The sequence below is a fragment of the Drosophila grimshawi genome, unplaced genomic scaffold (assembly GCF_018153295.1).
Source record: "Drosophila grimshawi isolate 15287-2541.00 unplaced genomic scaffold, ASM1815329v1 contig_311, whole genome shotgun sequence".
NCBI lineage: Eukaryota > Metazoa > Arthropoda > Insecta > Diptera > Drosophilidae > Drosophila > Drosophila grimshawi.
The window spans coordinates 13,607,144-13,621,117 of NW_025063098.1; the positions used below are offsets into that span (position 1 = coordinate 13,607,144).

The window sequence follows — 13,974 nt, forward strand, 5'->3', positions numbered from 1 at the left end:
GACTGTTGTGCCATTGCCAGTATTATACCCTTTTCTTAAGCTAGATTTTTTTGTCTAGACTAGCCTCGTACATTATTTTTATTATTATGTATTATGTATTATGTATCACATTAATTCAGACAAAATAATAATGACAAAAATCACGGATTTTCAGTACCGAGGAGTGCAACAGAAAGATGAATCCTATGCACCTGGAAGCTGACTATCAAGGCCAAGCCAATAGGAATATCGGCAATAGATAGTGTTTTCGGAGTAGCCGTGGTTCCACACAATAGCGTTCTGCACACAATCCCGTAAATAGTGAACGACCGAATAAGACAAGAAGAAGAGCGTATTGAATATGTGGGAATGCGAACAGATGTGGCTGATGCGGCAGCTGCTGCTCTCGGCTGCACTTATTGGCTGTCTTGGATATGCCTTTGCTTCCACGCACGACGTTTACAATGGGGCCCGGCCGGGACATCGAATTGTGCAAACGCGGTATGGTCGCTTGCACGGTATGATTCTACCGCTGGATAACTTCCGTTTCCTGCGCTCGGTGGAGGTGTTCCTTGGTGTGCCCTATGCTACGCCTCCAATCAAACAAAATCGGTAGGTACCATATATAGTATACTTACATGCTCCAAATTATTTCGTCACTCATCTCATCCTCTCCTTTGTCCCTACTATAGTTTCAGCCCAACGCGTGCTCCTGCGCCCTGGGAGGGAATACGCATTTCGGATAAGTATAGTCCCGTGTGTCCGCAGCGATTGCCGAATATCCAAAATGAAACAGCAGCACTGGAGAAGATGCCAAAGGGGCGGTTAGAGTATTTGAAAAGACTGCTGCCATTTTTAGAGAATCAATCCGAAGATTGCTTATATCTTAACATATTTTCGCCTGTTAATGGTGAGCCATAAATCATTTACTTTTTTTTCTATACAAACTACAGGAACTTTCAGTGATCTTATAAATTTTCTATATCCTTATACAAAATGTACATATATATATATATATATATATATATATAAATTCCACCCAAAATAATTAGCTTTTCATTTCCTCTTTTGAAAGATTATTGAATGATTAAAGTGGTTTTTGTGCACTTGTTCGGTTCGTGACTTATTATCTGAATTCAAAAGGCACACTGAATAATCTTTTCGTATACGCACATTCGTCGACAACAAAATTCTTATATAAAAATAAAACCAAGTAAGAGTTCTCCAGTCGAGTGAACTCTACTGCATTCCCTGCTGTTAAATATATTCTAGTTTTATTGTCAAATTTCGGTTTAAAAGTTTTGCGAGGAATCACATATTATTTTTCTACAAACTATACACACTCAAGCCATCCCATCGTGACGCATGCACGCTCATATCCTTAAAGAAAATGCTTTTGCCTGCTGATATTAGTGAGATCAAGATGAGAAAAGGTTTTGAACTATAACTTTGGTGTTTCTTATTCGATCATTCATTTGGGTTTCTAATTAGTAACTTGCTAGCATGGAACACCGTTATCGCAAATACAACCAAGTTCCCCTACCAAGCACACCCTCCCTCTTCCAACTGTGTGCTCGCGGAAGCCTCTAATCATATTTAAATGTTTTCGCCCGCATGCCAATCTAATTTTGACATTATTCCCCCGCATACGTTAGCTTATCACTACTTCATTATAGCCTGGACCTATTAAAAATTAGTTATAAGGGTATAATATTTTTGAGCACAAGTATGTAATAGGCAGAAGTATGTACCGTGAATATCGATTTTAAATAGAAATATCATGCCCAATTTTAAAGGCAGACGCTTCTAATTAATATATAATACACATATACTTATGATTGATCTACTAGACAAAATGGCATATCGGATAAGAAACACCCAAGTTATAGTCGAAAACTGCCATCAGCGCCTGTCGCCTTTCGGTATCCGCTATTTACTTTTGCTTGTACATAAATATATGGAAATACTTACCGCAAGCCGCCGATTTCCGGTCGGGGCTGCCGTTGCCTGTCGTATGAAAAGAGAGAACTTCTCGCTTTGTTTTGAGTTTGTGAAGCTACCCAACTACAACATTCTTTATTTTAAATGATAAATATTTCATAAATAACCACAGAGAACTACAAATATAATTAAGAGGAATACAAAACTTTAGAAAAAATAAGCTGTCTCTAGACCAAAAGTAATTCATTGCAATTCAACCATTAATAATGCTTTGAAATATTTAAAGAATATACGCTTTTATTGAATTACATAAATTATTTGGTGTGCGCTAGCTAAGATATACATATACGGATAGCATATGTATTCAATTACAAGAAATGAGACTTGAAGTGAGGTGAAGCCTTCTCGTTTATGTTCCATGAAATTATTTTAGTATAATGATTTATTAAGAGGAACTTATATATTTACAATTAGAATGGTGAATACGAATGCGCGTACGCTCATTGGCTCACCCATAGATACAGGTCTCAGACAACGGATGCCATTTATTACTGTAGTATGTATATGCTCTCTTGGTTTGCACAGCTGGCGCTAATGAGAAGAAGCTGCCTGTCATCGTGTTCATACATGGAGAGTCCTTTGAGTGGAGCAGCGGCAATCCCTACGATGGCAGCGTCCTTGCCAGCTATGGAGAGGTGGTCGTAGTGACTCTTAATTACCGACTGGGCATACTGGGTAAGAAAACTGCAAGTGTGCTATGGCCTCATTACATAATTAAGCGAATCATTCCCATTCTACTCCTCTTGCCCCCTTAAACTCATTGTAAAGGCTTCCTCAACGCGAATCCCAGTCCGCATGCCCACGCACGTGTCGCTAATTATGGGTTGATGGATCAGATGGCAGCACTGCATTGGATACAGCAGAATATACAAAAGTTTGGCGGCGATCCAAATGTTGTTACCCTGGCGGGTCATGGCACCGGTGCTGCCTGCATCAATTATCTGATGACATCCCCGACAATGGTGCGTGGACTTTTCCATCGAGCCATACTCATGTCTGGTTCAGCGTATTCGTCCTGGGCACTGGTCGAGGATCCGGTGCTGTTTGCGATCAAGCTGGCCAAAGAGGTGAACTGCACCATTCCGGAAGATTTGAACAGGCATCATGAGCAGATTGTGGACTGCCTTAGGGATGTGCCATTGGAGGATTTATATAATGCCGATATTCAGGCACCCAACTTCCTAACATCATTCGGACCATCGGTGAGCTGGCTCCACAATATATCTTATTTAATTTTATTCCTGGTTTTTATTTTTTTACAAAATCAAATAACAAACAGATATTCGAAAAGATAAGGTTACTAAAAAAAATAAAAACAAATTATTATTAAAAAGGATAAGAGACATAATTATAGCAAATAATTATTTCAAGCATCAGCTCAATAAATTTTACAAATCATTTGAAATATTTTAATATTTTTTAACAGAACTTTGCTGTTGTTCTTTTATATTGAAATATGAATTTCAAAATATTTTGCAAGCGGAAACTTTTGAAGTAACCTCCGTTATGGCTGTGCTGCACAATGAACACTTATAAGTAGCAACAAAATGGAATAAATAAAAATTGGAATGCTCACAAAAGAATTGAGCTAAAACCATTATCGCTTATCCCTATTCCCTATTCCGGATAAGAATTCTCATTTTGTCGTCTTCTTTCATTACCAGAATTCTGACTACTCCATTGAGGGTTCGAGTAATTTCTGTTGTCTCTTATTTAGTACTAGTATCTGGTTCTTTGTGTTATTTTGTGTTTTAACTTGACATTTTTTCACGCCGATTTTCGCTTGTCCATCTTATATTTATTTTTTCTTGGTACATTTCTTGGCTTACGCTCTGGCGAACTTTATTACTTACTTCAGTTGCTTTGTGCCTCGGCTTTAAATGTATACTTCAAGTACCAACAAAAATTGAATGCTTTACATTTTGCTTACTGCTTTTCTTTTCTTCATCTTGCTCATTTTGCTGCTGGCTCTCAATTTCAATTTAGGTTGATGGCGTTGTCATACGACCCGGACATTCCAATCTTGATATCGATGATTTAATGACGCGCAACTCGAAACGCTCATCTTCCGATGCCGGTGCCCAGGCAGCCGGCGGCAATGGCGGCGGTTCCGGCGGATTTGGCTCTGCGTTCAGCGGTGGCGCTGGCTATTTTGGAGGCGCCGCCGCTACGACCAACATTGGTGGACACTATGATGTACTCTTTGGCGTTGTTACGGGCGAATCGATTTGGCGCTTCAGCGCCCACGACATACAAAATGGCTTCGAGGGCGAAAGGCGCGATAAAATTATACGAACCTATGTGCGCAACGCTTACAATTACCACCTCAATGAGATATTTTATACGGTGAGTATCTCCTATTTCCTGTACCCCGAACCTAACAGTCTTCACCACAATATACCAGACTTGTCGCCGCATCTGGTGGTGATTTTGTAGCTGCGGTTTGCAGTCACATAAATCTTCTAATCAGATTGCAGTTTGCCTGCTGCTGCGCTTGTGGTTGCCACTTCTTCACTCTTGACTCACATGGGGTGAGGCATCACATGACAGGGACTTTTTGGCATCAGTTAATGCGACGCCTTATCTCACGTCTACTATTTCACTTTGTTGTTTATTCTGGTTGGGTCTGTTTAAAACTTCTCGTTTTTTTTCTCCATTTTATTTGACAGAAACTTTGCAGACTCCAGACTTGTGTCTACTACGCAACAGTCTGAAAGGGATTCCAATTTCCAAATTGGACCTTGCGTGGTTTCCAAGAAAATATTGTTTACAATACAAATCGTTTTTCTATGAAATATAAGTAAAACAATTTTGTGATTAATTGATAGGCTTGAAATTCTCTACAGTCCCAAAAAAAGAACAATAGGAAATCAGTAAAAACACTCCAAAACAACTGTACACATACTTATTATATGTATTATTATTATATATATATATATATAGGAATTCATAGGAATAATAAATATATTTTAATATAATTTTAATTAATATTAACAAACTCTTTGCCCATATATAAGAACCGACAGAGCTTACGTGAAACGACTAATGGCTGTAATCAAGAATAAATATATATAATTGGGACAGAATTCTTCTTCTTACATTCTTTTTCAAAAACCCGTAAATTAAAGAATTGATTCTATAAGTTATATATGATGCGGTTTTGAAAATTAATGCCGTCTTTGGTGCAATAAAAATATAAATAGTAAATATAAGTTGCTTGCCAATTATTTAACAAATGTTTTCATACGAATGGACCACCTTGAAAGCGACATGATTAACAACAAAAAGAAAATACATTTAACATGAAAAGCAACTGCATCAAAATGAAAATGAGAATGAAAAAAGATATAAAAAATAGTCTTTCAAAATGATCGCACGCTCGCCGCTGTGCAATTGTAGCTGTAATTATAAGTGCTCCTAAGTAACACGTTGCGTATAAGTTACATTCACAACTATGTACGAATAAGCACAAGCGAAGGCTGAATTTTATTTTGCGCTCATGCTGTGCAGAGCATTTCCAACATTTTATTCTATTCTCTGTTGCTTGCTATTGCTGTTTTTTTTTTTTTTTTTTTTTGTTGGTATATGTGATTGTGTGCTATTCACATTTTTCGTTTGTATTTATTTTATGCGCGTTGCCTTTATTTTTATTTTGTAATGCGCAAGCGAGCGAAATGGAAGGCAGTTAACACGCCATTGCAGCCAAAACATTAACACGCTTTATTTGGCAAATGTGCGAGGCTGTACATGGATATACATATATGCTTGTATATGTGGGTGTGTCTGCGTATACATTGGCAAGGACACGGAGACTTGTGCTGTGTACTCTAATATATGTGGCACACACACACACACACACACACACACACCTACTTAAAAACGCACAGGCTACACTTAACCCAAATCACAGCAGCAGCAGCAGCAGCAAACGACAGCAGTCAACAGTCAGAGTCGTCCTCATCCCCATCCGTAGACACATCGTCATCGCCAGTCGACGTTGTCACCATTTGCCATATTAAAACTAAGTATCTGTATGTGTACGTATTTTAAGTGCACACAAATACACACACACACACATCAAGAAACCGTAAATTGCCAACGCATATATCACGATTATAGCGCATATATACATACGTATTTATTTTACTTCATTATGCTCGCACGATGCCAGCGGCAAAAGTCAGGCCCACTGCAATTCTGCGATGAGGTTTATATTGCATTCAGTAATGGCATATATTGTAATCATATATGTATGTGTGCATGTATCAAGCACTCCATTCGTTAAGCTTAAGAAATGAATTTCCAGAAATTATACATAATACTATATGTGGAAAAATATGCAATGGGAATGAATACCACTCATAATTATGCAGATCTCATTGTTAATAACAAAAGCATTAATTGCGTCTGCAGGAAGCCAAATCAGATAGTTTAACTCTGTTCTTGCAATAATTTCAAATATACATATACATATGAATTAATCGGTACGTATTTGTGTTTGCAAGAGAGTCAGAATGAAACAAATTAATTTAAAGTTTCTTAGTGAACTTCATAAATTTTAAGAAAAAAACACTTAAATCAAATTAAACAATTAATCAATTCTAATAATAAACTGACAAAGTCACACAAAGGCAAAACAGAAAGATCACATAATAACAAATCTAAGTCCTCTGGACTTTTGTCATATTCTATTTTGCTATACATGAAAGAAAACGGTGCAATGTGTGCCAAAGATTTATTTGCATATCTGTACTGAAATCGTTGGGTTAATTTACATTGCACCCATTTGGATTTTAAGTTATGCATGACATCGATTTTACAGATGCATTTTGTGGTGCATTTTAAAAACCCACACACACACATGATAACAAAAATAATAATAACCACAGCAAACAACACCAGCAGCAGCAGAAATCCGCCTGTAATCCTGAAAGGATTTAACTTGGCATACATGCAACTCATGGATATGTGTTAAGCCAGCAATGAGTCAGACTATCATTCCGTGTATGTGTGTCAGTGTGGGATATTTGAGCGGACCTGTAACTTTAAGTTTAGGACACAAAACGATCTAAAATAACAGTTTACACGACATAGAACGACCTGAAATAATTGTTACGAATGTAAACTCTGAAAATACATGTCAAAGTTCCTAGAGTTAAATGGTATAAGAAAACGTTTTTTTTTAATACATAATTATTATATTTATTATAAGAGAACACTAACAAGTGCCTTAGATCTAAGTCATATCTATCTCTGACTAATTACAAACTTCCTGTTGTCTGTGCACAGATTGTCAACGAGTACACGGACTGGGATCGCACGTCGCAGCATCCGATTAACACACGCGATATGGCTGTTGCGGCGCTATCCGATGCTCAGTTTGTGGCGCCCATCGTGCGTACGGGTGATATACTGGCAGCCAATTCGCCACCGCCCGTCAGCTCATCGACTCCCAACGGGGGTAGCTCGTCTGGGAATGCGGCCGCATCGACATCGTCGGGGGCTTCAACACAGCCGGCGGGCCGTTGCTATTTCTATGTGTTCGACTACCAGACCAAAGATGGCGACTATCCGCAACGCATGGGCACGGTGCATGGTGAGGATTTGCCGTACATATTCGGTGCACCGCTTGTCGATGGCTTCAGTCACTTTCCGCAGAACTATACCAAGTCGGAGACGGCGTTGTCAGAGGCCGTGATGATATACTGGACGAATTTTGCGCGCACTGGGTAAGTTAAATAGTTTGTAATAGCTAATTAACGCCCCACCCTCAAATCCCTCGCCAATTTCCACTCTAGCTGCGCTAAGCCACTTACCGTAATTTATCATTGAAGCGTCGAACCATTTGCCACTCTTAGCACTTTTCTCATGTGCAACATTTAGTGCTGATTATCTGCACAAAGAAAGTGGTTGCTTGAGCTGCTACGGTGCTATCAGCAATAGTTCGACAACACCTGCTACTTGCTATGAAAGAGACTCACCTGCATTGAAGCATTCTCTATTTGTACGCAACACTTTGCAAAATATAGATACATTGTGTAAATAATATGGTGGAAAGAGCTATAGTTAGAAAATGATTCCAAAGTGCACCTTTTGCGGATGATCTATTTGGTATCTAAGCCAAATCTTAAAAATAATAATGTCGAATCTCCAAGCCGTTTACTTAAAGTATGTTTCTCTTAAGCGCAGAGCCCTTTATTTGAGAAAATTAATTTTCTGTTAAAAATGTGAATCTTTTTTTAATCAGCGTCAATTTAATGTATCCATCTCATATGAAAAACAAAAGAAAACTTAAACTCTTTTTTCAAATTTATAAGGAAAAATCAAAATTGAATTTCGCGGAGTGTATATGTTCAGCAACATTAAAGAATTGCCCCAGATCCGCACACACAAACTCCTTTGTAACACACACTCAACTAAAGTGTCCTGCATTTTTCTCTTCTTTTTATTCTTCTTCTTGCCATTTACACAGCAATCCGAACGAACATCATCGCCAGGACTCGGTGCTGCCTGTTTCAAAGGAGCGCAATCGCTTTCGCAGCATCACCTGGGAAAACTATGATCCATTGCATCAAAAGTATTTGGAAATAGGTGAGACCGCAAAAGTTTTTCCCATTCATTTTATATTTTTTAATGCCTCTCATGCAGTTGTTGCCTTTGTGAGACATAACATAGATTTCTGAGCACTTGCGTTTGGAAAAGTATTTAAGCTGAGTCACACAAAAAAAAATAAAGCTTAAGGCTCAGTTGTGGACAACAACAAAGTTTAGGAGTTAAACAATAGCTGGCATACAATTTACTTTATGTGAATTAGCTGGACAATTTTAGTTCTCTTTTCATATGTATCTATATATATACCATTATGCGTACTCGTCCCTTAGGCTTGTAGCTATCTTGATTAAAGTTGAAAGGCAACCGGATTGGCTTACCCCACGTGATTTGAAGATGACTAAGCCTGCTTGTAGCATGCAAATACACAAGATCAAGATACTCCTTATTTTCCATTTTAATGGTATAAAAATGGCGCATAAGTCGCATAATGTATTTGTACCGTAAAAATTATTTAAGGCAATTTCAACGCACAGAGTGTAAAAGAATTCGCGAAATAGCCAGATAAAAGCAAAACAAATTTGAGGATGCTTTAAAATGTGAGCTTCACAAAGAGGGATCAAATTTAATTTAAATTTTAAAGAAGGCACCAAAAAGACAACCCACAAAAAAAAAAAAAACAGCGTGTGGATGCAAACAAGCTGCGGGGCCTGCAGAAAAATGGATGTGGAAGTTGTATAAGGTGTGAAAAATCAGCTTTACAGCGGAAGAAGAGAGTACAGCGGCCATACTCGAGAGGCAGTTGAAGGTTACCAACAGGAGACATCATGTAAAAGGGGAAGAGACTATCAAATCCAAACGGCAATAAGCTACCGTGCAGCGAACAGAATTGCTCGACTTGGGGTCACCCTGTATTTGGTTTTAATGGCTAACCTTGCTCAATTATTTAAATGCTTAAAATCATTATTTATTTTGTATTAAATTTTTGCATCATGTATAAGAGACGCCAAACTGTAAACTTGTGAATAATATGAAATATTGATAAAAATAAAACAATTGTAAGGCAAGAATTGTGATAATTTTCTGTTACTTTGTGCCGTTTGATAGCTAATACACCCCTCACTTTGGAGAGTAGGGTGTCAGACAAGTACGAACACATAAAGCTTTATGTGTGCTCAAAAATGATGCCGTTGCGTCATGTCAAATGTACGCAAATGCTATTATGTTCAAATTTTTCACATCTTTTGTACCTAGTACCGGCAGATATTAGAAATCGGGACCGGAAGAGTAATTAAATTTGAATGCTCCTATAACGGATGCTCTATATCTAAATGCATGTAAATAATTTACATTTATCAAGCATAAAAAAATACAATATTAAGTATTAACATTTGAAGTCGTTCACTTTGTAATTTTTATTTATTTACATAAGTAAATTATTTTGAATGTCTGTCATGGTATTAATAACGCTTATAGGTTATTTTCATCAATATTACGTTTTGCATATAACATGAGAGTGTTATACTGTTATAGTGGCTAAAGCAAAACGCCTTTAAGTGTTATTTCGCGAAGGTAATATAATCAAAATGTCTATTTCTTGGAACACACAAAAATGTACTTACATGACAGCAAGTTACATGAAAAGACACGCGAATCACGGCTTATGAAAAGTATGCATCGGTTTGGGCAAATGAATATTGTGGCACCTTGTGCGTGGATGTACCAATTTTTTTTTATACGGTACATATACATTTTTTGATAATATGGGAAGGAATGTGAGGAGGGATACGCATCCCTACGCACGCTTTACGCGTGTGTTAACATTGAAGTGCGATACATATCGGGGAGTAAAACTGTTATGTAACGTGCTTTTTGTTTGATTTTAATTGAAGGGACAAGCCGTGAGCGACATCTGACGCATTCGTCCGCATTCCTTGTGTGTGTGCCTGTGTGCCAAACGCAAAGGGGCGTTCTTGAAAGATTTCTGCTTCACACGACTCAATGTTCTGCCATTGACATACAATACGCACAAAGGATGTAGTTGCAAAGGATACGCAAACGCCCACGCATGATTTTGATTTTTGATTTGACATGCTAAAAAAAAAATGAAAATAAGAACTGGAATCGAAATCGAATCGAATCGAATCGAATCGAATTGAACCGTATCGCATCGAATGAAATGGAATTATGTGAATACGCACAGCACAGCTGTCCGCACAATGGCCCAGTCACAAAGGCACATTTCTCGCAAATTGAATGCGAATACATATTGAACATTTCTGCTCATAAGGATAACTTATATATGCCATTGTTGCCTGAATTCTGAGGTTCTGTTGCTTAAATTATGCAGCACCCAAGTGCTTGCAATATTTGTTCACGGATTCACACTAACACGTGGTGTCGCCACTTAAAATGCAACGGAGCCAGTCAATTTCTCAGACTTGTGTGCTCGACAAGGATATCTGAACAAAAATTACCTGTCTTTGAGGTGTTCAGTGGGGCCGGAATATCTTATCGATTATTTTCATCACCATGCCTTTGATAAGTTCAAAGCTACAAAAATACCTTATCGATTATTTGTCTTATACTCAAAATTATTTCTATACTAAAGTAATTTTGCTTTAGATGAATATTTTATGACACAACCTTAAATTTATCTTCTGAAAATTCCTAAGAAAATTTGTTTGTGGAAAACGGATTACGTATGAAAGTATTTTATTTATTAATAGTCGGTGGTTTGTGCTTATTAATTTGAAAAAATTAAATAATATATAGTTTAAATAATTTAATTAAATAAATTGTATTCCATGCAGAGCATTCAGCATTCGCTAAGTTTTGGCTCTGATATTCTAAATTAAAGTGGTTTGTTAACAGTCTGAATATAGTAAGAAGGCAACATCATACAAATATTTTATACCCTATGCTTTCATTGCTCAATAAACAAACTGACACGGAACCCATTTCTTAGCCTTCTTAGCATTGACTCATCTGAGACTAAGGTGCGGTTGTAGGCACAAGCCCAAGTAAAGCCCACCCTGTGGCCCAGCAAAAGGCATCAAAAATTAAGTAGCTCAGTCAGCTAAATAAACAAGACATCAAGATAGACAAGCAGGTGACGCGGGAATCGGGGGAGGGGAATATTGCGAACGTTGGTGTCCTCAATTGCCAAGTTTCTCACCTTTCTGGCATGCAAATGCCTAGAAAAGCAACAAACCAAATAACAGCAACAGTTCGCAACTGAAATAGTTGGCATCAGGTGTATTTGAATTTGCATGCATGAATACCGCCTGTCACATTTAGTACTTTATAAAGATGTTGATATTAACGCTTTTGTTTTCGCTTGTTCTTGTCTTTTTTCTCTAAAAAAAAACAAAAAATAAACCAATATCAACCATCTACAAAGGCATGAAGCCGCGCATTAAGAATCACTTTCGGGCTCACCAACTCTCGATTTGGTTGCGTCTGATACCCGAGCTCCATCGCGCTGGAATGGAGGATGTGATAGCCCGGCACAATCTATTTCGCAATCACGACGATATGGAATTGTACGAGGGACCCGTCAAGCCAGATCCATTTGGCCTCGCAGCCGGCACTACAACATCCTCGTCATCATCGTCATCGTCGTCGTCCCGACTGCTGCTTGTCGATGAACAATTGATGATGAAGAAGGGACGCGGCCTGAATGCCACAGCCTATTTAAATGGCATATTGGGTGGTAAGTACCACGACCTCCCATTACAATACAAATAAGCATGCCATCCGCAGTATCACTTCAGCTGCTTGTTAAGTAAGTAAAAGGCAACAGTCAGCTAGGCTATCTCTCCAGCAGCTGGCAAACAAGCAGACAGACAAAGAGTCTGAGACAGTCAGCCAGACGCTTTTATGCCCAAAAATAACATATACATATACATCTGAAAGCAAAGCAAATTCAAACTGAAAGTCAAGCAATTTGCTTATGCACTACAGCAGGTCTATTAAAGCAGTTGAAACTTTCCATTATGTTTCCATTGCTTTAATTGCACAATGATTTGGGATCATCATAAACATCAGCTCTCTCTCTCTCTCTCTCTCTCTCTCTCTCTCTCTCTCTCTCTTTGTCACGTTGCCTAAACAAATAAAAATATGAATCTATAATTTTTCAAAGTTGACACGTTGTAAAAGATAGAATTTGATTTTCAGCTAATGGTATAATTTATTGAAATAATAAACGGCTACTTCTTTCTTGTTCATATACAATGCAAAATCTGGTTTAAGTTTATAGTGTCCTTTTGTCGTTGGTTCATAAATAATCTATCCATAATATGTATATCTCTTATTATGTAGTTCTTTGGTATATATTGTATCCCCTAAATTTATATATTATATATTAGCATTAAAACAATAAGTAATATTCATTAGTCTTTAAATTATTATTAGCGTATCCAATTCTCAAACCCTGAGTTAAGTTCTTCATTTCTGTTTTTGTCATTCAATAAGAAAATTTGACAAAGGTAAGAAGCAAACTCCCGCCTTGACAACTGTAAAAACAGTTTTGATTGCCTTTTGGGGCAGTCAGGTAGCAAAGGCCTGTACAGTCCATTTAATATGAAACCAACACATATTAGTCGATAGACCCAATGAAATCAACCCCAACAAAAGGGATGCTACCTGACAAGACAAATTTGAGCAGATTATCGGGAGAGGATAATCAAATCAAATTTCTTGAAAAAACGTATTATAATTTAAATTTAGCTTTCTCTTTGTACACTAATGCAATTTGTTATCTTGATTTTTAATATTTGAATATAAGCTGAATTGTTATATGACATTTACATTGTTTTGGGAAAAATAATTTAATTTCTTCAATTCAATTGACACAAATAAATGCAAAAATGAAATAACAGCAAAACCAACTGATTGAAACTCAAGATTAGATGAATTCACCTGCTCAGAAAGTGTGATGTGAAAAGTTCTTGCAACTAGGAAGTTAAGCCTAAATGACACTGAAAAGTGCATTTAACCATTGAAATTTAACAAGAAATAAACGCCGGAGGCAATACAAAGTTAAAGACCGATCTTGAGCTGTTCGCAACTTAATTTAATTTAAGATTTGTAAAATCGACCGATAGTTTCTAGATAAAAATTATATGCAAATTCAACCAAGTGGTTCAAATTGTATATATTATATATTATTTAAATTATACATTGAAGATTCAGATTTTCAAACCAATATACTCACATTCACATTTGTGGTTTGTTAAGCTTGATTTACTTTTGCTTAAGCATTCAATTTGTTTGGTAAGAATTACGCATGCACGTACTACTCTGTGCCTTAATCTGTAGTATTTTCGTAAATCAAAAGCCACAAAAAGTGCGCACATGTGCAAGCTTAATAACTTTGATAAAAAGCAAAACAAATCAAATATTACGCATATGCCATGTGAGGCTCGACTCGGGTCGACCAAA

At 37.3% G+C, this 13,974-nt stretch overlaps 1 protein-coding gene across 3 annotated transcripts in view; it reads left to right on the top strand.

Moving 5' to 3' along the window:
• The window catches only part of LOC6567326 (neuroligin-3), a 51,474-nt gene that overhangs the window by 8,379 nt on the left and 29,121 nt on the right, over positions 1-13,974 (top strand). For all 3 annotated transcript variants that reach the window (XM_043214898.1, XM_043214897.1, XM_043214896.1), the window contains exons 2-9: positions 155-591; positions 672-889; positions 2,506-2,655; positions 2,749-3,182; positions 3,967-4,326; positions 7,270-7,709; positions 8,453-8,571; positions 11,933-12,244. In XM_043214898.1, the coding sequence (XP_043070833.1) occupies positions 341-591; positions 672-889; positions 2,506-2,655; positions 2,749-3,182; positions 3,967-4,326; positions 7,270-7,709; positions 8,453-8,571; positions 11,933-12,244 (2,284 nt within the window). In that variant the 5' untranslated portion in view covers positions 155-340. The remainder of the gene's footprint in view (positions 1-154; positions 592-671; positions 890-2,505; positions 2,656-2,748; positions 3,183-3,966; positions 4,327-7,269; positions 7,710-8,452; positions 8,572-11,932; positions 12,245-13,974) is intronic.